The 26,665-nt window shown below is 42.9% G+C and overlaps 1 protein-coding gene across 7 annotated transcripts in view; it reads right to left on the bottom strand.

Annotated features, from left to right (window-relative positions):
• The window catches only part of LOC126268074 (potassium voltage-gated channel protein Shaker), a 1,571,080-nt gene that overhangs the window by 103,770 nt on the left and 1,440,645 nt on the right, over positions 1–26,665 (bottom strand). For 5 of the 7 annotated variants that reach the window (XM_049973530.1, XM_049973527.1, XM_049973528.1 and 2 more), the window contains exons 7-8: positions 22,873–23,037; positions 13,129–13,263 (exon numbers count right to left, since the gene is read on the bottom strand). In XM_049973530.1, coding sequence (XP_049829487.1) covers positions 22,880–23,037 — 158 coding nt within the window. In that variant the 3' untranslated portion in view covers positions 13,129–13,263; positions 22,873–22,879. The remainder of the gene's footprint in view (positions 1–13,128; positions 13,264–22,872; positions 23,038–26,665) is intronic. The other 2 variants (XM_049973531.1, XM_049973532.1) reach the window with 1 other exon arrangement.

The raw sequence follows: 26,665 nt of genomic DNA, 5'->3' as shown, positions 1-26,665 counted from the left end.
ATCACCATGAGCAATATCACACGCCCCGACTCTATACAGATTTTCCCCTTCTCCATTGTCAATCCCATTAACTGATTTTAATGGGGGAGGGGGGAGGCAGTTGACTTAAGTGGTGGAGATATTATTCTCCACTGTTCGACTGATAAGGTGATGTGATGTGGTTACGTTAAGTTAAATGTCTCCAGAATATGCGACAGTGTGTGGTTTAAACAACGAACCTGTCCGCATTGTCTCACAGAACTGGTGCCTGTACACTGTTGATGACGATACGCCCGTTTAAGGGGACCTGAGTCTCAAGGACACCTTTGGTACTATCCCATAGTCATCAAGAACACGAACAGGACACAATGCTTCCCACGTACTCGTGACAAAAAAATTACCCTTAATGTATAACGCTCATGCTTCACAAGGAAAGGGGGGGGGGGCGATATGCATGTAGTAAGAAATATCTTTCCGGTTAGGTGTCTGAACCATCCCTCGTGCGGTGTCAACTACGGTCCGTACATAGCAACAGAGGACCGTGGTGAAAAAGCTGTGACTTCTAAATGTTCATGAGCATTATAAAAAAATGCTAAAAAGACAAAAGATGGGTCTTATTATGAAGTTTTCCGTTTATTTTACTGTGTTGGTAACCAACAATATCTAGATTAGCTACTATGAATACCATGAAAGTACGAGAGCGCTGAAAAGTAATGCCTTCGAAATTTAACTCTGTTCTCAATATAGGTTGAGGTATTATATGACGTGCATATTCCTCGGTCGATTTTCCCTTTTCGCTGACGCAAGTCTCAACGTTCTGCCGCTAGAGGGCTCCGAATTGTAGCATGTAACATGGCGGCGTGTAACGTAATTACACTCCTGGAAATGGAAAACAGAACACATTGACACCGGTGTGTCAGACCCACCATACTTGCTCCGGACACTGCGAGAGGGCTGTACAAGCAATGATCACACGCACGGCACAGCGGACACACCAGGAACCGCGGTGTTGGCCGTCGAATGGCGCTAGCTGCGCAGCATTTGTGCACCGCCGCCGTCAGTGTCAGCCAGTTTGCCGTGGCATACGGAGCTCCATCGCAGTCTTTAACGCTGGTAGCATGCCGCGACAGCGTGGACGTGAACCGTATGTGCAGTTGACGGACTTTGAGCGAGGGCGTATAGTGGGCATGCGGGAGGCCGGGTGGACGTACCGCCGAATTGCTCAACACGTGGGGCGTGAGGTCTCCACAGTACATCGATGTTGTCGCCAGTGGTCGGCGGAAGGTGCACGTGCCCGTCGACCTGGGACCGGACCGCAGCGACGCACGGATGCACGCCAAGACCGTAGGATCCTACGCAGTGCCGTAGGGGACCGCACCGCCACTTCCCAGCAAATTAGGGACACTGTTGCTCCTGGGGTATCGGCGAGGACCATTCGCAACCGTCTCCATGAAGCTGGGCTACGGTCCCGCACACCGTTAGGCCGTCTTCCGCTCACGCCCCAACATCGTGCAGCCCGCCTCCAGTGGTGTCGCGACAGGCGTGAATGGAGGGACGAATGGAGACGTGTCGTCTTCAGCGATGAGAGTCGCTTCTGCCTTGGTGCCAATGATGGTCGTATGCGTGTTTGGCGCCGTGCAGTTGAGCGCCACAATCAGGACTGCATACGACCGAGGCACACAGGGCCAACAACCGGCATCATGGTGTGGGGAGCGATCTCCTACACTGGCCGTAAACCTCTGGTGATCGTCGAGGGGACACTGAATAGTGCACGGTACATCCAAACTGTCATCGAACCCATCGTTCTACCATTCCTAGACCGGCAAGGGAACTTGCTGTTCCAACAGGACAATGCACGTCCGCATGTATCCTGTGTCACCCAACGTGCTCTAGAAGGTGTAAGTCAACTACCCTGGCCAGCAAGATCTCCGGATCTGTCCCCCATTGAGCATGTTTGGGACTGGATGAAGCGTCGTCTCACGCGGTCTGCACGTCCAGCACGAACGCTGGTACAACTGAGGCGCCAGGTGGAAATGGCATGGCAAGCCATTCCACAGGACTACATCCAGCATCTCTACGATCGTCTCCATGGGAGAATAGCAGCCTGAATTGCTGCGAAAGGTGGATATACACTGTACTAGTGCCGACATTGTGCATGCTCTGTTGCCTGTGTCTATGTGCCTGTGGTTCTGTCAGTGTGATCATGTGATGTATCTGACCCCAGTAATGTGTCAATAAAGTTTCCCCTTCCTGGGACAATGAATTCACGGTGTTCTTATTTCAGTTTCCAGGAGTGTATGTCGGTGAGTGGGAAGGAGACCCTCAGGAAACTGAAAGCACGAATTCGAAGTGTTCGTCCACGCTTGGAACACCCTCTCCTTTAGCATAACAATGCCAGACCACGAACTAGAGCTGCGACGTCTGCAACACTCCAACGCCTTGGGTTCGTTGTCAAGATCATCTTCCATACAGTCCTGATTTGGCCCCATCCGATTTCATCTGTTTCCAGAACTTAAAGATCACCTTCGAGGAGTCCACTTTGATAGTAATGAAGCAATGAGATTATAGCTCCGTCAACAAAATCAGACATTCGCCAGTGACGGTTCCATCAAAGTGCTCTCTCGTTGGAAGACGTGTGTTCGTCGTCATGCTTACTACATTGAGAAATAAAAATGTAGACATGAAGAATACAGACGTAGAAATAATGTTTGTTTTACTTAAACAGCTTTAAGAGTTTTCACATAAAAAATTCGGTGGCACTACTTTTCAGCACGCGCTGTTATTATTTGCCTTAGACCTTCGTACGAAAAATGCACGTGAGTCGTGGACAGATATTTACAGCTCGATTACCACGAAAATCTGTTGTCTTATGAAGTCTACACGACGACGAGTTTCTGCTGTTATCTAAGCGGTACCGTCAACTAAAGAGCTTTGAATTCAGCTACACATTAGCTCTAAAAGATGTTTAAAAAAAGCGTTACATATTCGTAGAAGTGGTAGTGCTGGTCAAGTTCGATTAAAGTTCCTATAGTAAAATTCCTGGAAGCCAATATCTGTTGAGATACAGGCCAATATGTGCTCTCATTCCCGTCGTCTGCTACGAAGAAATAGACACTACAGGCAGCTGCATGTGGTTAACACAAATGCTGACACGTCCTTCAGCCCTTCTTCGCAGTGAAGGAAGAGGAGGATATTGGTGTTATAACGTCCCGTCGACAACGAGGTCATTAGAGACGGAGCGCAAGCTCGGGTGAGGGAAGGATGGGGAAGGAAATCGGCCGTGCCCTTTCAAAGGAACCATCCCGGCATTTGCCTGAAGCGATTTAGGGAAATCACGGAAAACCTAAATCAGGATAGCCGGAGACGGGATTGAACCGTCGTCCTCCCGAATGCGAGTCTAGTGTGCTAACCACAGCGCCATCTCGCTCGGCTTCTTCGCAGTGAATCACACTCTTTTTCAAACATTCCTGGCTCCATTCGGACGGCATTGTTCACTCGCTCCTGTAACGTGTACACATTGTCAAAAGGTTAGGCATACACCAATGACTTTAAATGATCCCATAGTCAGAAATCCAATGGATTCAGGTTGAATCAGTGGAAGGCGATGCTACGATATCTCCTCGAGCGATCCATCCCTTATACTGTGCTATGGTGAGGTACTGTCGCATGCTTCGTAGAAAATGGTGTGGTGCCTCTTCTTGCACAGACCAGAGCCGCTGCCTTTCTGAAGATGTAGCGATGTTCAATAGTGGTGATAATTCGTCGTGCAGGAATCCGTGATACACGGCACCTGTGACTCCATAAGGTAAAGTGTATGGCCCTGTGCCCTTATGAGTTTATCACCGACAATTCCTACCCGTACAATGATACTGAAGCGATCCTGATAGTTCACTTTCATGATTTCTTGAAGATTTTCACCTGACCACATGTACGTACTGTGGAAATTGGCTATGCCATCTTTTGCCAATCCTGCCTCATCTGCACCATCGAATACTACATATTACACATCGCAAGTAAAACGGCCGTATCTCATCATCTGTTGGTTTCTATACTTATTATTATAGGAACTCTTCTTCTAGTGTTAATCAGTACTACCTCCTACAGGAATATGACACTTTTTAAACGTCTTTTATACATGGGTTTCTTGTCTGTCAAAAACTGCGGACAGACTATCGGGACGAAAATAAAATTTTATTTATACCTCTAAACAATGGTGTTTTTGCCTTACAGGATGTAATACTGACAGGTGTTTGAGACGAATCAATTATAAAGAAATCGGTGGTTCGATACACTACCGTTCATCGATCAACTGCAACGTCAACACCTATTTCACTGAATTTGGGGGTGGGAAGTGTTGTACCTAGATCATCAACTGTTCGACGATCAGATGATAAAACGTTATTCTTCAAATACAAAGAATTTGAGGCTTGATCGAGCGTGCAACTGAAACATTAAGGAAGGATGGTGTCTTCTTTGAGAACATGTCCTTGGTACTCTACAAGTTGATTCAAGCATTGTTCAAAACACAAATAAATAAATAATGGGATCCCTATTCTATAAAAGTGCCTCCAAAGAATGAAATAAGGGGCTCTGTGATGGCGTTGGAAAACACAATGTTGAACCAGATGGAGAAAAAAAAGAACGGAAATGAAGGTGACATACCGTATAAGTGAATGCACAGTATCGACAAAAGTTCCCATTCTTAACTTTTTGCAGTAATGTAATTATTAAAATACCTGTCAGAGAAATGCCATAACATGAAAGATTCAATAAAAATTGTGGAATTTATGAGATATAGTCAAACTTTTAATTTAAACAAATACTTAAGTACCAAAACTATGCAACCGCTCGCTGACGTACCGTCTAGAGCTTCTGTACTTCGAGGTAGCGAACACAAACACTCTGGATGTACGATTGATCGAGCTTTATTGAGCCAAAAAGCTGCTTCGATCTTAGTCGAAAGTTCACTGGGGCTGACATCCACAGTACTGGAAGTCAGATGCGAGTAACAAAATTTGATTAGTCGCGGACAGGACTAACAAACGATCACTTTAGTCAAGATTGGGTTCAATAGTACTACAGACAAGAATGAACATTACGATCAACTGATGACTGGACATTTATTTATTGCAATGTATCAAGCAGTCTCTGTTAAAGGAAAGCAGAAGAAGAAGGTTTGAAAACGGTATCAGTAATTCATAGGAGCCGAAATCTACAATGTCTTTCAAGGGCGTTTCATACCATTCGTTCCTCACGATGCCACAAAGCACATGCTGCAATACGGAGCACGAGTACGACTCATACAGCAACCAGCGTATCACTGTTTTCACTGTATCACCATGAAATGCTGTTGCTGGACTCCACCAGGCATTACTTACAAGTTCTACAGGCAATATTAGTCGCAATACATTGTTGGGTGCTGTCTACCATTATCTCAGTGAGTTGTTTGTACCAGAGTTGTGTCTTATATTCAGCAGATTCACGGAACACTGCCGAGGGCTGCTTGCGTCCATTGCCCGATGCATTTTTCTAGGATACGGCTACCGACCTGGTGATTTATCCGACCAAACGACGTGTTTCATCATCCACGGTCCAAACACCATGATACTACGCCCACTGCAATCTTAATTGACGATGTCATTGGGTCAGCATAGGGGTCGTCTGTTGGGGCGCCCCATATTATAGAGTGTGCAGTGAACGGTGTGCCCTGAAACACTTGTATCTGTACTAGCTTTGTACTCTGCCGTCAGAACTGCCACGGATCGCCACCTGTCCTGCTTTACAGGGACAGAGAGTGCGAGCTTCCGGCCTCGACGTTCTGTGACGTGGCGTGGACGTCCAACACCTTGTCGCCTGTTCGTGGGTTCACCGTCCTCCGTCCGCTTTCCGTAGATCATCACGTCATTAACACGAACTCTTAGCCGTCCAACTTCACCATTTCCGATATGCATGTTCCCAGGTGCTGGGCCATAACGATCTGCCTTTCGACAAAGACGCTTGCATCAGTGGATTTGTCAATTTACAGGCCGTATCGCCGATAAAATAATGTCGCATTTTTTTCTGAGTGTGTCTGAAGTCTCATTGCCGCCGGGCGAACTTCACTTCATCATTGAATGTAAGAGGCGAGACTTACGCACACTTAATTTCGCTCTGGAGACGGGCTTTAAGAGGCACTAAGGTCCATGAGTCTACCTCCAACTATTTTGTTCTAAAATTGTTTTATGGCATGTGAGCTAGTATATTAGGAACTTTGAATCGACGCCAGGCACATGGATCCACTGTGTTTGTAGGTTCCAGCTGTCTGACGGTGCAAAGGATCTGGTCGATCGTAGATAAACTACGTGATCAAAAGTATCCGGACATCCCCAAAAACAGTTTTTCATATTAGGTGTATTGTGCTGCCACATACTGCCAGGTACTCCACATCAGCGACCTCAGCAGTCATTAGACATAATGAAAGAGCAGAATGAGGCGCTCCGCGGAACTCACGGACTTCGAAAGTGGTCAGGTGATTGGGTATCGGTTGTGTCATACGTCTATACGCGAGATTTTCACGCTCCTAAATATCGCTAGGTCTACTGTTTGCGATGTGATAGTAAAGTGGAAACTTGAAGGGACACGTACAGCACAAAAGCGTACAGGCCGACCTCGTCTGTGGACTGACAGACGTCGCCGACAGTTAAAGAGGGTCGCAATATGTAATATGCAGACATCTATCCTGACCATCACACAGGAAGTCCATAGTGCATCAGGATACCCTGGAAGTACTATGACAGTTAGGCGGGAGGTAAGAGAACTTGGATTTCATGGTAGAGCGGCTGCTCGTAAGCCACACATCACGCCAGTAAATGCCAAACGACGCCTCGCTTGGTGTAAGGAACGTAAACATTGGACGACTGAATAGTGGATAAACGTTGTGTGGGGTGACGAACCACGATACACAATATGGCGATCCGATGGCAGACTGTGGGTATGGCGAATGCACGGTAAACGTCATGTGCCAGCGTGTGTAGAGCTAACAGTAAAATTCGAAGGCGGTGGTGTTACGATGTGGTCGTGTTTTTCATGGAGGGGGCTTGCACCCCCTGTTGTTTAGTGTGGTGCTATCACGGTACAGGTCTACATTGATGTTTTAAGGGCCTTCTTGCTTCCCACTGATGAAGAGCAATTCGGGGAAGGCGATTGCATCATTCAACACGATCGAGCACCTTTTCATAACGCAAGGCCTGCGGCTGAGTGGTTATACGACAATAACATCCCCGTAATGGACTGGCCTGCACAGAATCCTGACCTGAATCCTATAGGGCACCTCTGGGATGTTTTGGAACGCCGACTTCGTGCCAGGCCTCACCGACCGACGTCGAGACCTCTCATCAGTGCAGCACTCTGTAAATAATGGGCTGCCATTCCCCAAGAAACCTTCCAGCACCTGATGCATGCGACAGTGGAAGCTGTCATCAAGGCTAAAGGTGGGCCAATACCATTCTGAATTCCAGCATTACCGATGGAGGTCGCCACGAACTTGTAAGTCATTTTCAGCCAGGTGTCCGGGTACTTTTGATTACATATTGTATATTGGTCGCTTCTGAACTGGTATCTCTAAGATGCAGCTCTGTAGTTTTCCAGTATCTGTTCCCTTTTAATTCCAAATAATACATATGTTGTGAACTATTTGCAGATTCCCTATTCATCTCTGCCCTACCTATATACGTTCCGTAACGCGCCACGTGCCCAGAATGACAGTGGATGGCACTGAATCTCGCAGTTAACAGGGGTAATAAATCTTTGGGTCACCTATGTATAGCCTCAACTGCAAATTTGTGCCAGATCTCGCAACACAGCCAGCTTTCCTGCTTATCGCAATCAAACACCTCAATTATTCCATCTGAACACGCCTGCAGGCATGACTACATAATTTTTTAAATGATACCACCTTTAGATAAATTTTTACTGTCGCTGACGTTAACGTCTATGATTTCCATTCACTATTAACAGAAGTGTTCCTCGCAGGATGTGTGGAAACAACAACACTGGTGGAGCGGAGTCGTTGGGGACCGCGTCTCGCGTAAATCTAATCCTGGCCTCACACAGAGATTCAGTTGTGAGTGCATATTCATTATATTGCAGATTAAGAATACCTGAACGGCTTACACTGACGTCATTTAATGTCACTGCGTCAACAATGATTTAATCCCCATCGATCTATTCATTTAGTTTCAGTACATTTAATTAATTTCATCTAATTTTTGACATTCATGAGGGTATTTTTGATCCGTCATGGAACTACAAAAATGCGTGATTTTTTTCACCAGATGCGTTTCGCTTTATTTAAGTAAACTATCATCAGTGGTCTGTAATCAAGTTTATTTACATTTTGATTTGCTTTTTGGATCAGAAAACAGTTCGTTAAGAATAGGCTGGTTTGAACTTACGGCGATTTTTCAGCTGCTTTCTCGCTTACATCGGGAAATGCCGTCTGCTAGCACATCGTTGTTTTGTTGTGTTAGACACTGATAATTTTCGTCTACTTTTTAGATGTTCTGTAGCACTATACATTTCTCACAACAAACTTTTACGCACACCACTGCACATTGTTTGTTTTCGTACTTCAAGTATGTGTTGATGTTTGTGGTTTGTAGTGTTGCCAACATTACCTTTCCACTACTTTGTCTTTGACCTACAAATATTCTTTTTTTAAATTAGATTATTGTATGTGTGTAATGTAAGAGTAGACAAGGAATAGCGATGGAGATTTTATTTTATTTTATTTTATTTTATTTTATTTTATTTTTTTAAATTTTTTTTTGGGAGGAGAAACCATGATGAGTGGACATAAGTATATAGCAGTGTAATGGAGTGAGGGTTAGAGGGGAAGGTGAGGAGCGAGAGGTGAAATGAAAGTGTCAAAGTGGGGGGGGGGGGGGGGAGGAGATTGTGGGAGAGTAGGATGGGGTGAAATCACATGAAAAAGAAGAGAGACTTTTCCATCCTTCACACCCTCCCACAACCCTCCCCCCCCCCCCTCACAGTTTCATTTCACCTCTCGCTTCTCACCTTCTCCTCTAACCCTCACTCTATTACACTGCTATATACTTATGTCCACCACTCATCATGTTTTCTCGTCTTCCTCCCCCCCCCCCCCCCAAAAAAAGAAAAATCTCCATCGCAATTCCTCCTCTGCTCTTACACAGTATATATATATATATATATATATATATATATATATATATATATATATATATATATATATATATATATATATATACTTAAATAGAATTACACACATACAATAATCTAATTAAAAGAAAACACAAACATCAACACATTCTTGAAGTACGAAAACAAACAGAATACAGTGGTGTGAATAAAAGTATACTGTGAGAAATGCAGAACATCTAAAAAGTAGGCGAAAATTGCCATGTGTAACACAGAAAAACAAGGTTGTGTTAGCAGACGGCATTTCCCGATGTAAGCGAGAAAGCAGCGGAAAAATCACCGTAAGTACGAACCAACCTGTCCGTAACGAACTGTCTTTCGATCTAAAAAGCAAATCATAATGTAAATAAACTTAATTACAGACTACTGATGACGCTTTACTTCAATAAAGCGAATCGCGTCTGGTGAAAAAAATCACGCATTTTTGTAGCTGCAACAACGAATCAAAAATACCCTCATGAATTATAAAGTAACTACGGATACTATGGCCATACAAATGAATAATTTAATTTTTGACAGTTTGTGTGCAGCGTTACTTACACAGAGATAACGTTTGTGCAGCAATTACAGGAGTGGCTGTGGAAGACCGTATAATATCTGACTCAGGCTGTTCAGCGTACTACAATAATACGATATTACCCCACGTGACACAGACTAACACTTCAAGCATGCAACCAGTCACTCTGCGTATCCCTGCACGGAAATTCATTCGACATCTGACATCAGCTTTATGCAAAACAAGAAACACGATATGTAGAGTGAGAATTTCTCTCTTTTATTGCTTAAGCAATACAGTGTCTTAGCTTCGGAAAGAGAACCATTTATAAATCTTGCAACGATGACGCTAATTAATACCGGACGCCATCCTGTTACGAGCAGACTTCCTAACTAGCAAATCAGGATTTCACCTTTAAACGGCAACTGAAAATTTTGCTGCACAAATATGTTAGTACTGTGAAAGACACTATCACATTCACTGTATATTATCCAACTATGTGAAGGAATCAACTTAGGGGGCGATGGAACATGTTATATGTACCATATACTTCATTGAGTAAGTCAGGACAATCGATCGTTACCGCCTGGTCGCACTGCGTTCAGTACTAGTATGTTAGGTGCCATTTGTGTGTTAAGAGTTTTTCAGTGGGCCTAGTTCCTGCCGAAAGCGACATGGACCCTGGCTCTGCGAAAGGCCCACTAGAGCTGAACATACCTGGCATATACAGCCGCGCCTGGGGATCTGGCCACCATTAGATTGGGAAAACGCAGCACTGTATTTCAGAACGCAGCGAGTAGAACACAAAACTGTACGACATCACCTTTAGCAGGGCATAGCCTCAAAGTAAACCACCTTTGACTTTCAGAACACCAAGTTGCTGTGCCGAGCAATCAGCTACAATATATTTAAGAAATATATTTAAATGGGGATTCACGAGAATCTAGTTGGCAGGAATCAAGGACACCAGATGAGTGTAGCACGGAATTCTGCGTTAACAGCAATACGAAGAGAGCGCGCCGAGAACCGTCCAGCACGCAAGACGCACCCGGCCACGCAGGACGCACCCGGCAAATCCAGAAAGAGATGTGAACAGTGCACCCGCTACCCCTACCACTACAACTTCATTCCCCCTCTCTTCCCCACGCTCTGGCCGGAGAGCATCCAGCCACTCAGTGCCAAGTGGGATGGGCACACCGCTAGTATAAATATTACTGCTTCCGCTGTATATCGATATACATGACACTCATTGCATCTCTGATGACGTACGCAGCTTCCGTCTGGGAATACGCAGCTCCTACACGTCTGCAGATCATGCAGAACAAAGTGCTGCGCATCATTAGGAATGCTCCACGCTACACACGCACTGTGAATCTTCACAAAGAATACCGCCTTGAAATCCTCAAGAAAGTACTCAAGAAATACGCCACATGACTATACAGGAAATCGAGACACTCAAACAATCCTTTCATACTTACTCTAGGAAACTACGATGACAACCATAGGCGGAAGCACAAGTGGCCAAAGACTCTACTAGCTAGGGCATGACCACCTACGGCAAACTAATATAAACCCACAAGCGACATCGGCTAGCCTCTGCATATCAGCAACACTGACTGGATATGCCTGCTGTTATTAAAGCCGCTCAACGGGCTACAGCAGGGAAACCGACAAGCTCGCACACTAAGGCACAAACAAACCGCCAACACTACCCTACACTGCGAATCCGATAGATGACCTATCGGACACAAAACGACGATGAACCTAATTGTTACAGGTACGCTGACGCTCAGCGAGAAACCAACACCAGTATCCAGCAGCAGCCGCCGAGTAACACCACCGCACAACGTCAAAGGTATCGACCTGTGTGATACCCACTACTGACAAAGCCTACTCTTGCATGACGTGTGCAGGCAGCAAGAAAACTGCTATTGCTGTTACAACCCGACCTAATTATCGCAGAGGTTTTTTTCCCCTTGGCTCTTGCCTTGGCACATTTTTCCCCTCTGCCCTTCAAACCGCTACTTTCGGCCCAATCTGTCACCAGATGAGCGCGTATTACTGGTGAACCTTAACCAAACATACGCAAACATCGCAGTACCCAAGTCCTGTGAGACCTCACTTCAGTAAAAACTAACTCTTATGCAGAGATGGCAGCAGACTTTTTGTGTTGGCCATCATGCCGGTGTGGGTGTGGATGGGCTCCACCTCTTTTTCAAAAAGAAAAGTACCTCGACACTTCGCCTGAAGATGACGCGTAGGACCTTCTTCGGGATGATGCAGTGTTTTGAAACTGACAACCGACTGGAAACCAGAGAGCTTTTGATAAACGGTGTAGACCAAATTCACACATGATGTGAATAAAACTTTAAGTACATACTGGGGACTGGCGGGAAGATAACAAAATGTGTCAAACGTTTTATTGTTACAGACGAGCACGGAATCAATTAGTCTGACCCAGAGAAACTCCTTCCTGCTGAAGTCTGCTTCTCCACTTTTCTAAAAGATCTCAAAAGATGTTGTTGAGGTTGGTGAATAGATCAAGATATACGATGTAGTATACGTTTCTCTGGTGGGTATTGGGGGGCAGTCAGGCATTCAGTCTTGGAGATTAACACTTCCCGACCAGTAAAATTTTTACAACTGTAATTTCGTTCTCCCCACTGAGCTGAACCAGACTATGTCAGATCTAACTTCACACCATCTTCAAAATTAAACTAACTTGGACATTAAGAGAATGAAACAGCCAATACTAAAGCTTAGACGTGTTTTACAATTTTATTCGTTCATTAGATGTCGTTACAGATCCGTTCTTGGCGCGTAGGAATTTAATCTGACTTAACTCTCTTCGTTTCAGAACAACACAAATTGTTCATAATATGTGAGCTGCTGTAATTCCAAGAATGCGGTAATCCAGCAGCTCAGAAAATTGTAAGTTATTAAAATAAATATCTAAGAGAAGATCGATCACGAGTGATGACGAGTGATACAGAGTCGTTGAAATAAGTTTTCTATTTAAGATGATGAGGTAGGCTACTAACAGACACCAGTGCACTTGCAATCATATAATTATATGGATTGCTTACAGAATTGTTCGTTTTATTTGCAATACTAAATCTCTCTCTCCAAGTGTTTTATTCTTCATTGCTTTTCCACTACTAGCAGCTCAAATATTTTAGCGCCCTTCAATCTTCCTAAGTTGCAGCTTTCGCACATCAATGTATGCGAGTATTATTTTTAGTTTCGTTCTCGAAGAGCACCGCCTACTGAAATTCTTGTATAAGATGTAGGTTACCGCTTTGTATAAGTACTTCACTGGTTGATAGTTTTCAGGTTTTTGACAGCCTTAGGTGCTAATGAATCTGTAAGACAAGTAGTACGTTACCGTTCAGCGAATGCGCCCTATGTATAGTATGGATAAAGTGAGCGTTGTGTACCTTAGGCTGTCCGGATAGACCTCACTCCGCCTGTCGCTGCCCGGATCCTTTCAAAAGATTTGGCTCGTTGCAAATTAACGATCTCTTCGCTTCTTCTTTCTCATATATACGCAGTAAGGAGGAAGAACTGTGATCCTGAAAAAGAGACCAATAGAACGTTTCAGCCGACTGTTAACTCCAGGCATTTTCGTTACAAAAATTGTTCGGAGAACCGTAAATCACCACAAGTAATTTATTAATAGAATGTAATGTTTAGCGAGCCACCATTGGTTGTTCTGATAAAATTGTTTCGTCAAACACGTTTTCTAATTGTACTGGCTGAGGTAATCCTTGTTTCCCCAAAAATGCCCGCAAAGAGCTGTTCGGGATAGTTGCATAGCAAACTTAATGTTGGGAAACACTGTGTAGCAAATCTACTACAGAGCCATGAAATGCCTGATTACGTTTTTTATAGTCAATGAATCGTGTATTATGTTTTTATGTTTTGTATGTCCTTCTGAAATAAGAATCTTCGAATCGTAAATCTTTTTTGTTTACAACAGCCATCCGCAAATGCAATTAAAGCAGCTGTAAAATGTTTGGAAGATTATGCGCTTCCAAAATTAAAATACAGGCTGTTGCATAAAAAACCTTTACGAAATGACCAGAAAATTATTCTGAAATACCGAAGATCTCATGGTTTAGTGGCACCAAGTTATGAGGAGAGAAAATTCTGCCTTGGCGCCAGTAAAGGTGTTTTGTGATTGCTGAGTCGATTTGGCAACTGGAAATTACCATTGAGTAACACCAACTACTGCGGGGATCATCGCAAGGAGGAAGGCGGGAGGCAGCTCGTGTTAGTTTCGCTGTGAATGAGAAATAGTCCTGGTTATATGTGCTATTAATCAGTATCCATTACATGCGTTTCGCGGGGCAGTAAGTGCATCTGGTTGTGAAGATAATTTTCTACAGTGGGGTGGGGGGGGGGGGGGGGGCTAGGGACAGATAGCTCGGTACGGCCTTAGAAACGTTCTTTCGCATTCCAAGATGCGAGTGAACTTCTCTGGTCATTTACTATTAGCTGACCTCCGACCACTTGCTAGCTATGAAGCATGACTAAGCAAATTCTGCCCTGAACTGTATCAATTTCGTCGAGAGGTGAAAGAGCGGAATAATAGTTCCCATGAGACAGCCAGCATCTCTACAACCGCCTTTGGGCACGATTGCATGACTGTTTTGTTGTTGGAGAAGAAAATTCAAGATAGTCAAACTATTGTCCAAGACAGTCTATAAACTTACATATATCATTTACGTGTGTACTTCCCATATGTCGTCCTAAAACACTGATTTCAACCAAATTTGGTACTTACATCTCTATCTGAAAAGGAGTACTGTGGGGGAAAGATGTGGCTACCTCTCATAGATGAAAAGGGGTGACATTGACACTAACTCAGGAACATTTGAAAGAATTTCAGCTAAGTTTGGTTTATACATGACTAATTATTTGTATGAACATACTGTAGCAATAAGATACTCCTGTTACCCGTAGGGTCGGAATGGGGATAAGATTGGACGACATGAAAAAATTATGTGTTAGAATTTTTAGCCTGTATTTAATTGTCTGGAAGTACTTTTCAATGTATGATGCGCAACGTGTCTCTTATGTAGTTCAGTGCGTCATCCAAGTCACGGGAATGATTGCTCCAATGAGCCAAATATTTTGTTAACGTGTTTCAGGGCCAAAGATCACAACTCATGCCGAATACCACAGATACATTTAACTACCTCTCTGGTGTCGCATGGTGTAAAACAGTGGAGAACCGGATAGGAGCCAGCAACAGCTCTTTTTCTTCAACTGACAATCGGTTACTGCTGCCAATATGATTAAAAAATGGCTTTGAGCACTATGGGACTTAACATCTATGGTCATCAGTCCCCTACAACTTAGAACTCCTTAAACCTAACCTAAGGATAGCACACAACACCCAGTCATCACGAGGCAGGGAAAATCTCTAACCCCCAATATGCTTCAAACGAAACGGAAGTCTATCGGTGAGATTTAATGGAAAGGAAAAAAGTGTGAACTATATGAAATATTTATACAGGGTTACTCATAAGTAGCTTCAGGGTTTCAGAAGACGAAAACTACAACACATACAGAAAAAAAGAAACATGTCAATGGACAGAACATGTCTCCAAAATTGTAACTGACATTAAATGTACTCAGTATGGACACAATATACAGACGTTATAAGTGCAGGCAATTCAATCAGATCGCTCAGGCGAAGATGCTACAGTAGTTCGCTTTGAAGGTCTGTTCATTGGCTTTCCTATCTGCACTGGCGAACTAGTTCTATGAGATAACACGAAACGAACGATTTTTCTACGTGTTCTGGAAATTCTGTATGCTAGTGTAGCTACACCGCGGCACATATTACGAATCGAACCTTGAAAAGATGCTCTATCCGTAGTTATATGTGATTTTTTCGTTTCTCTTGCAGTTTTCACGTCTTCTGAAAACTCGGAGGCACTTACGAATAACCCTGTACATGTGTGAAATATGTGTGACATTTGCCTCTGTGAGCGAAGCTATGGGAAAAAAATTCAATCTGTAGATAAGTGAGTGGAAAGCGATTGCAGTAATGGCACTGTTCTGACTGTATGGTATGTGTTATGTGAGACCATTACTTAAGGGAGTAAATTTATCCCTTTTCAATACGTACTTGTCACGGATTCACCGCATGTTCAACTAGAAGGCAGTACTTTTAACAGTGGAGTTTTCACACGAACTTTCAAGACAGGACGATATGGAGGCAGAATTGTGAAGTGGAGCCTCTGTTCGTATTATTTCATTATATTTCAATGCATACCTGCGGAAGCAGGTGCTGTGAAAGCACGACAATCATTATTACCATGGCAGTTAGCTATACGAAGCTCAGTTAATAGGTAGCTTTCAAAAGAAGAGTTACGATACACACGTACATGTTCTAATTTATGAGACATTATGGACTTCTATCTGAGTCTCCGGCACGTTACTCATGTGAACTCTCCAGTTTCATTGCGTGTGCTGACACACGCTTCCGCATATACAATAATTTCGAAACGTTCAGCGTTTGGAGCAGCAACTGTTGAAAAGAGATCGCTGTCACTCCTATTACACTTTAACACTGGGTACCACATTGTATCGGTTTCGAAACTGTTACATGGTGACTGCAGTTGCAGTGACGTAAAATGGTTCAAATGGCTCTGAGCACTATGGGACTTAACTTCTAAGGTCATCAGTCCCCTAGAACTTAGAACTACTTAAACCCAACTAACCTAAGGACATCACACACATCCATGCCCGAGACAGGATCCAACCTGCGACCGTAGAATAGAGCAATCATTGATGTGGTGTTTACTCGTCACATATCATTGTTCCTCAAAGGACTGCTCTCAGTACAAATATTTTAATTCTTTTACATATTAAAGAAAGCAACATGTTTCATCGGGATGGGTTTTTCATATTCTTGATATATTTCGTATACTGACAAAAGTGGAAAGTCTGTACACCTGTAGAACTCCACGTTATTACAGTTACATCGCAGCGTTCTACGGATATGTATAAAAGTAATCAGAATGGAATATATGTGACAGAGTTTCGTCACAGGGTTATATGGTAAGCGTGATAGTGTTACGGAAATGTTTAGCAAACTCAAGTGGCAGACTCTGCAAGAGAGGCGCTCTGCATCGCGGTGTAGCTTGCTCTTCAGGTTTCGAGAGGGTGCGTTTCTGGATGACGTATCGAATATATTGCTTCCCCCTACTTATACCTCCCGAGGAGATCACGAATGTAAAATTAGAGAGATTCGAGCGAGCACGGACGCTTTACGGCAGTCGTTCTTCCCGCGAACCATACGCGACTGGAACAGGAAAGGGAGGTAATGACATTGGCACGTAAAGTGCCCTCCGCCACACACCGTTCGGTGGCTTGCGGAGTATAAATGTAGATGTAGATGTACTATTTTCAACTGACAAGGAGATCCCACGGCAATCGGATTTTTGCGATTTTTTATGTTTATGATAAGTGAAGTTCAAATTTTATTCCAACGTCGAATCAAACCCAGGACACCTTCGTGGCAGGCGACCATTCTACCAAAGAACAACACAACTTGTCGAGATAAGGGATCTTATTTTATGGTATTACATACGTTCGAAAAATTTCAAGGTCGATTTTCTCGAGCATTTATGAGATTTGCATCGAACTACTGTGGCCGATTGTTATTTGAGTTCTGAACTTCACGTACCGTAAATATAAATATTTATAAAAATCGGACAGCCATGTGGTCCCCTTGTGAGCCGAATGCCTTACGCCACAGGAAAAACTTCCGGAAACTATGTCTGAAGCAGGTTTATTTATGTTAATTTCAGTCCTATGCCCGTAAGAATAATTTTTAATTATACGTAGTAATTAAAATTAGGTACGCTGCATTTGACCTCTAAAGCGGCTTCTAGACGTTCTTTATTACTGCTCAATATTTATAGCTTTGCAATAATTTTGAATGTTTGTGTTTTAGGTTGAAAGGTTGCGCATAGTACTAAATAGATCATAAGAATTTTGAAAAACACTGGCGGAAAAAATCGCACCACCAAGGAGTTACGCGACATAATTGAAAGTTGGCAGGCGTGTTTCTTCATTTGAAAGATGAAGTGTATTCAGATTTCTTGCCAGTCGCATAAGAGTGACACTAGTATCGCCACTATGAGGAAGCAAATCAGATTCGCTTTAAATACGGTCGTGAGCGTTATCCTTAGATTCGACGCGGTGAGTTGATGTCAGGTCAAGAATGCCTTTAAGGCTACAAAGACGCCATTATCAACAACTAACAATCTTTGAACGAGGGCGTGTAATTGAGGTATTGTTGAAAGACTTGGCAGCAATGTAGCTATTATACGTGATGGACAAGCATTGTCGTGTTGAACAATTGCACTGCGGTACTGTCACGGGACTAACACACAAGGACGGAGGAGGTCCGTGACGTCAGAGTTCCAGCAATCACTTCCAGCCATGACGCCAGGAGTAACACCGCTGTGTCAAGCTGAAACATTGGTAGACTGAAACCTCGTCCTAGGAATCGGACATACTCGCCGTCAATGATCGTCTGGGGTAGCGCAGTGCTGCGATTCATTGCTGAAACTAGGGCGACATCCTTCTACAGCCATCTTTGCTTTCCAATCACGGCACCAATCAAAACACAGTCGTTTGTGTTGGAGTGCTAAGGCCAGCCAACGTATGGGACAGTAATTCCCTAGGTTGCCTGCTGCTAGTCTCCGAGTGGCGTGGGATAAAAAGACAGGGGAAGGAGACCATTACTTGTTCTCGCATGGCAGGAACAGACTTGAAGGGGTTTTTAAAAGGTGTAGATCACTGTTTTCAAAAGGCATTTATTTGTCTTGGGTCCACACACCATGCAACTCGAAAACTACTGAAGAGGGAATTTTCACCAATCGTATTTAACATTACTTTCTCAAAATCATGTAATCTGACATACTTCGCACATCCTAACAGACATGAAGACCGTTAGTATTTGGCATCTTTGAACAGTTGCAGATGTATCGTGGTCGTGGTATTGTCGTTGCCGTAACAACTCCCCATAGTGCTGTTGTGCCATTTTTACCGCGGCCCCTTACACAAGACGCCTATCGCCCACCTCTGCTTACGTAAACCCATCCGTACTCTTTGTTTACGTACAACCAACACCGCCGGTAGCGAAACACGAGACACGGTTGAGGAGAGGACAGTTGAATTCCGGCGAATTGGATAAAAGGCGTTAACTGATTTGTAAACAGCGAGTGTCTTGGGGGAAAAATAAAATAAAAATAAAAATAAAAATAAAAATAAAAATAAAAATAAAACTGTTTTCTCCGCAAATGCGATACACTTTCACATCACACACACATGATGGAAGATATTCTCAGTGACCTACAATCAAATGCATGGTTGGGGTAGCTAAGGAAAAGACAACATTGTAAGTGGCCAGTCGAGAACAAAACTTGCTTACAGCGAAACACGCAACAGGAAGTTATGCGTACGTGTGTTGGAATGGTGCGCAAGAGGATGGGAGAGGTGAGAATTATTAACGACCAGTTACGTCCATGCACGAATCGTAAAACAAAGTAATCTTAAAATTTATGGCAGAGAAATCCAGATGGGTGATGCTTTAATTGATTCACTTTTCCGGTGAAATTCAGGGCAAAAAAAAAAAAAAAAAAAAGTTCAAATGTGTGTGAAATCTTATGGGACTTAATTGCTAAGGTCATCAGTCCCTAAGCTTACACACTACTTAACCTAAATTATCCTAAGGACAAACACACACACCCATGCCCGAGGGAGGACTCGAACCTCCGCCGGGACCAGCCGCACAGGAAATTCAGGGCATCAACGTGCGTAGATTTTTGTATTTGCCAAGGAACAGGTGGTTCGTGGAATCACAGACAGCTTTACGAAGTCCAGAGGAGAACTGTGAATTCTTGTCATTGGTACGTTTTCACTGCAAGCGACTGTGGCTTTTTACCTTCGGCAACTGTGTAGACAGATGATCAACACGTTTCATTTGTTGAATGAACTGAACGGGTACTGACGTCACGGAGATCCATATCGCTATATTGAAGTATCACTCACTAATACTGAATGAATGACATTAAAGATCTTAAGCCGCAAGACAGCCCCTACAACATTTACCCGCAGCATTTTATTGAACTTATTTCAAAATTAAAGACCTGCTGGCTTCAGAGCGCACGATCTAGCTTCACCAAAACCTCAGTACCCAACATTTCATCCTTACCGTTTATTACCAGCTGCACTTCGTATATTGTTACAAACTTACGTACTGTGTTCTCTATCTGTAGTATTTTCTCACATAGTTTCGCCTACCTGAACTAAACTTTTTTCAGTGTCAACCGGAAAATAACATGCACAGTATTTTCTTTCGTTACGTCACGGCGGTGTACGCGGACCATTTCGAGAAGGACGCACCGCACAAGCACTTTATTATCCCCGATTTCAATGCATCCGCTCACACCCATGAACTTAAAGCGAGGACATTTAACAAATTAGGAGAGTAGAGAGAACAGAGAGACAGACGACTGTACAGAGGTCATCAATCCTGTAACCTGCAACCCGTGGCAGGTGCACTTCCCCAGAAGATCGAGTTACGGATTCTGAATGCGGCATATGGCTCCCAAAGCCAGGTAGAGATTCAGGAATTTTTTCGGGGGGGGGGGGGGGGGGGGGAGCAGGGACAAAGTTTATCGCTAGCTTTCATCCACACCTCAAGGAAAATAAATAATTTGTCATCACCATTACGTTTGATTTGCCTCAGGTGCATAGAAATCCGATAATAATAACAATAAAAAGTTTTTAATATAATGCTAACAGCATACATCAGCGATTAGTTCAGTGATTGCTCTTTTTACGGAGATATCATTACACTTTTATTACCCTCTCCCCCCTCTCCTTGAATCTGCACGTGCCTAACGCCCGAAGTAACCACGCATGAGCACTTGCCCCATCGCTTTCAATGGATGAAATCATACATTATTTTCGCGAGATTGGTATCGCGATAAGCAGATCACTATGTGCAATAGACGAAGCAGGTGGAAACACCAACTTCTCACTAGTATCACCACTATCGCTGAATTTTAGAAAACACAAAAATTTACAGAACTGTCTTGAGGTTTCTATCACTCCGTTTACATGGTGCTTCCAAAACCGGATTTCGTAAACCGATTTCCCTGAGTGGTCATACAAACACTTCAAAATCGATTCTGGACATCCGCTTCCAGTTGCCGGTTTTCTAATTCTGCAAGAGATTTTCGCTCCCATGTAAATACAGCTGGTTTTGAAATGTGCTTGGGCTCTCGGATTTCGTCCTGTATTTAAAAAATTTCGGCTACTGTGGATGGACCGGCTTTTCATACAGTGAAGGATACGTGGAAATATTATGCTGAAGCTGTTTACACCTCGTCTAGTTGAAGAGAAATAGTGATTGTGCTGACTAAATCAGAAGCTGTAACTGCTGTTTACCACGCGCCTAGCAAATCCGCTTCAGACATTAACATGTAAACACGACAGCGTAAAACAGTTTCCGAAATTCTGTTTTAGTCTTTCGGAAGGTGTCGCATGTAAAATTAGTGTATGAGATTTTATTCTGGACATAAAACGGAGAATTTTTTGTAAACTTTTTAGGGGCACGGCATTTCAATCCATCAGGTGTTCGTTCTCTTAATTTGTTATCGTTACACGGTATGGATCTATTCATTTTGCCATTTTCGTACGTCCTTTTTAGTTATATAATTCTGTTTACTTTTTGGAGTAATAGTTGTGTAAATAACGTTTGTACATTTGTTTGTCACGTCTTTATCATATATTAATAGTTTTATATTTTTATTCATTTGATACAACATCATTTGTGTCTCAAAAACTTATTGAATTTTTATGAATGTATCCCACATCTGGATACATACTGTTAACCCACAAAAACATTTTCTGAATCAGTTATTCGAGAATCGTAATTTTTATAAACACTTGGTGTAAAATTATTGGCGTGCTATTCTTCGCGGAAAACTGTGTTAAGTTTTAGTGTCAGTTCAGTTGCGAAGTTGCGAGCTGGAGTTCCCCTAAGTGAGTCATTATATTTCGTTCCATGGCCAAAAGTAACAAACTCTAACATGTAGTGAATAATTTTACGAGTCTGAGGAGAAAGGAAGAAATTAATTCATAAAATATCTATAATCACCAGTCCACCACACTCATATAGAGACTAAGATGGATCCTGGTCTATAATGGTGCACCTACAGTGAAATTCCTTGGAAATCAACGATACAAAAGAAGTAAAAATATGTAGTGCCTCCTGTACTCACATATCTCTTAAAACATTGTAACATAGTCATTTTGCTGTAAGATGCAAGTAGAATCGCGATCAGTAGCGGAATGATTACAATTTCCCCGAAAAATGCTTGTAGTATGTGCTCGATATACCTCGACCGAATTTTTAAATCATTGGATGTACTACATATATATAATAATGCGGTGGCTGCCTGTTATTTACAATTAACGGCAAGAAATAACTAAAAAAAATTCGGACCGTGGGATTCTTAAGAGAGGATGGAGTCCTTTGGAGAAACACACATGAAAAGAGATCGTCAAATGAATGCACTGTTTCTTTAGTTCATTGACTCATACGAGAAACTTCTTGGCTTTCTTATCGTCTCGTAATTTTTTGTATCCTTGTAGAGCCATTCTGGTGGACTATATCTCAGATTCTAATTTGTCTGACTTGAAGATGTACATATCGTGTTACGTTTAGTGTTTTATATTAAGACAAGATTAACGAAGCAAAATTTCTTAAGTCAATAAATACATAAATAAATAAATAAATTCTGAGACCGATATGTTCTGTCACATTCCAAAAGGCTCGTTTTCGAAGGATTTATGATACCATAATGAGTTTTTCCTGCTTGATCATTTAAGAATATTCAATTGTGGTCGTGTATTAGCTACCTGCTGCATTGCATCTGAAAACATACTGTACTGGATAAATAATTGCCGGCCAAGAACGGCTGGAGACATAACGACAAATGTAACTCGGTGAACTAGTTTCACTGCAAGAAGTTGAGGGAGAGATACTGTCTAAATTCTACAAAAACCAATGGGAACTGACCGACAGGTAGAACGTAATTTACAACGTTAGTTTAGTGAAGGCCGTTGAGTGTTTAATACGTTACCCAGTAGTCAGACATCAGTCTCAATGCTCATCGCGTTGATGTTGTTGTTGTGTCGCGGGTTGCAGTTCTGCTTCTTGGTGATGTCCCTCGTTAGCAGAATGCCCTCCTCAAGCTCCATGATGTCTGACGACGACTCCGACAAAGAGCTCTTCTTCATGTGTTGACCTAAAGGCAGAGAGCAAAACACGTCAATTCTGGTGTCTTTGGAACGGAGAAGAACTGCATGCCTACATCTTTGGCGCGCCATAGCCACTTGTACAAATACCATGACGGACAATTGTTGAATGCAACTAAGATCTACAGTGTCCGTTCATAAGTGATATTTATGTGGCTGACCCCTATTTTAGTGTTGCCCCGAAATGCTTTATAAAGCCGTTCAAGACACGAAGATAGGGAAGCAGCCTGAAAATGATGGCGACTCAGTAGAAATGATCAAAAATTGAGGAAGAATAATACGAAAGAATCTAGCAAAATTGTGAATGTGTGTGGAGGGAGACGAATCATCTAAACTGGCAAAATGCTGTAAGAATTCTGCTTCAGATGAAAGAAGACATGCAAGATTTAAAGGAAATATTCAATAAGTAATGCAACAAATTTGTTTCCCTCGGCCAATTTCGTTGAAAAGATGCGGAATTTATCGAGGGACATCGTGGCATATTCCTGCTTCAACCTCTATAGTTTGAAAGAGTTTCGATAGGTTGCGACGCTTTATGTTGCCTTAAAAATGGCATCGTACCAAGCAGGGAGCTGTCACTGAGTTTCTTTTGGCGGAAAACCAGAGCATAGCAGATGTTCATAGGTGCTTACAAGATGTCTACGGAGACCTGGGAGTGAATAAAAGCACGGTGTGTCGTTCGGTGAGGCGTCTACCATTATTCCAACAAGGTCATTCAAACCTGTCCGGGTCGGCGACACACACAACTGCGACTCCTGCAATGTTGGAACGTGCGGACACTCTCATTCGAGGCAATCGACGGATCACAATCAAACATCTTGCTGCTCGACTGGATGTGTCTGTCGGTTGTGTTTGTCCACCAGTTGGGGTACCCAAAAGTGGGTACCCGCTGGGTTCCTTGCTGCCTAACGGAAGACCATAAAGAGCTACGAAGAACCTCTGTTGTGCCCAATGAAGGATGCACTCCGCTCGAAGCAGTACGTGGATGATGGGGAGGTTGATGCAACAAGACTTCAGTTCCGACGTCGACCAGTAGCGAGGTACCATATGAGTACGCACGCCCTCGTTGTAATGCGGCGCAGCGCCGTCGTACTGAACGGACATTATATTGAAAAATAGCGTTTTGTAGCCAAAAGGGTGGAGGAATAATATGGAGTACTGGTATCCTGAATAAAACCAACCTGCTTTCAGAAAAAAAATATGTTGCGTTACTTGTTGAACATCCCTCGTACAATGTATTCAGTAAGATTATTACCAAACAAATAGAAAAAACGGACTTTATGAAGCAAAGGAATAAGCTATAGTTAGAAGTGAATGTAATACTGCGAAATGTCTAAGTCGTCAAAAAATTTAATAAAAGGAACAGTGAGAATAATCTAGACGGATTTTCACGAAGCTTTCGGCTTAGTTTTAATAAAAGCTTTAACAGCAGTTCATTACAGACAGTGTGTTGATTCAACCTATGTTGCTATATTGAATAATACGTTACGTAGAGGTTGAGCAAAGTAAAACTGGACAGGAAAATATTTATAAGACTGAAATGGAACTGTTCCTTATTAATGAAGACGAGAACTGTCATCACAGAAAATTCTGGAAAACACGATTTCGATGCAATAATCGGTTCTAGTGATATGCCTGCACATGAGCATGTCATGCGTGCTCTGTATGGGTTGGTTCGCTGTGTAATTATGTTTATATGAGTGGGAGTAACAGAGGTGTTTAGTGACATCGAAGTTTATCGCGACGGCATCCTTGTATAAAATCTTCTCGCTGTTCAGACCCTGTAAAGTCGTAGTTGAAACTCGAACAGTCGAAGCTTTCCCGCCCCTCTATCATCATTCGATGGGAGAGAAGGGCATACGCTCACATCGCCGATTTCCTGCATTTGGCTCTGAGCACTATGCGACTTAACTTCTGAGGTCATCAGTCGCCTAGAACTTAGAACTAATTAAATCTAACTAGCCTAAGGACATCACACACATCCATGCCCGAGGCAGGATTCGAACCTGAGACCGTAGCGGTCAGGCGGTTCCAGACTGAAGCGCCTAGAACCGCACGGCCACACCGCCCGTCCGATTTCCTGCATTTACGGATACGAATCCACCAATAGAAGTTAGAATTACTAACGACTTGTTGACAAACTCGTCTGGAACACACAATTACTTTCATCCAGTTTTGTTCGTCTGGACAATACGTTGTTCCTATTTAGGTAGTATTGCTCGATATTGACTACTTCGCCATATCGCCACTTCAGTTTGGTGACTTTTAAGATGAGATTTTTGTCCTGTTCTTTGCCAATATCTGTAAGTGTGGTCCCCGCAAATCTTTCGAAAGTTCGCTCCCCCCTCTCTCTCTTTCTTCATACATATTATATCAAAATTTGTCTCCTTAAGTTCTTTGTCCTTCTCACGTACTAACCCAGCCGGTACCCGTGATGAAATGTGGGCCACGACAATGTTTTTCCCAGGAACGTGTACGATATACATCCTGAAGTACTGAAGATAAAGCGCTCATAGGAAAATTGACCATGTGTCAGTTTCACGCTCATTAAAAATTCCAGAGGCTTATCATGAGTGTAAACTTTTGTCATTCTCCCCATTAAGAAATATCTAAACTTGGTAAACTCACAAACTACATCCAATGCCTCCAGCTCACTCAATCAATAATTCCTTTCCGCCTTACACAGGCGGCGACTGCCAAAACTAATCGTCTGTTGATCACTTCTCCATCTTGTTCCACCTCTTGGAACAGATGGACCCAAAGACCTGTTCGTAATGCGTATCAAGTCAGAATGGAACATACGTGTAGCTCTCAAAAATGATTCTTCCACGTGCTTGAATTCCCGCTGTTCAACTTCTGTCGAACGTGATGTTCTTCCCTACCAAACGATACAAGTTTGGTCTCGTGACTCTTATTAATAACAGTAAAGTGCTTGGCAAAGCTTCTCTGTATTTTCACTTTAGGCGAAGTTAGCGTAGCAAACTACAGTCTTTTATTACTTTATCGTAGATGGTTACTGTGATTAAAATTGTACCCATTTAACACCAATAGATCTCGCCCAATGGTTAAGCCACTAGACTCAGTATGAGGTTCTCATATCCGGCCATCCAGATTTAAGTTTTCTGTGGATTTACAAGTTAGTGAAGGAGAATGCTGAGATGGTTTCTTTAAAACGGCCATGACACATTTTCTTCCTCGTGCTTGTCGTGCCCAAGATAGCACTCTGTTTAGAATCTACCCGTCATAGTGAAATGTTAAAAAATACAATCTTTCTCTTTTTCTTTCCGTTATCAACCCCTGGCAATTAGAGAACGAGTTTATGATTGAAGTACCATAATCGGTAGCAACAGAACCCATATGAATCACAAGGTTTTGACAGTTATTTCCAGTAGTGCATGACTGTTCCAACAGGTACGGTTATCATTCTCTTGACGTCCTCACCGTTCACTCTAAGTCGTCGTAGAAAAAGGTGGTTTTGTACAAACAGTGCTGAACGTTACTGAATGTTATGCGTTGTGCGAGTGTGTGTGTGAAGTGACTGCTACCTTACACGTGCTCACTGAAACGTAATAAACTAACTGGAAGCAGGTAAAAATTACGTCTCGTGTACCAACATAT

This window comes from Schistocerca gregaria, chromosome 4, assembly GCF_023897955.1.
Source record: "Schistocerca gregaria isolate iqSchGreg1 chromosome 4, iqSchGreg1.2, whole genome shotgun sequence".
NCBI lineage: Eukaryota > Metazoa > Arthropoda > Insecta > Orthoptera > Acrididae > Schistocerca > Schistocerca gregaria.
Note: the sequence above shows the minus strand (reverse complement) of the source record. Positions and strands in the feature narration are given on the sequence as shown.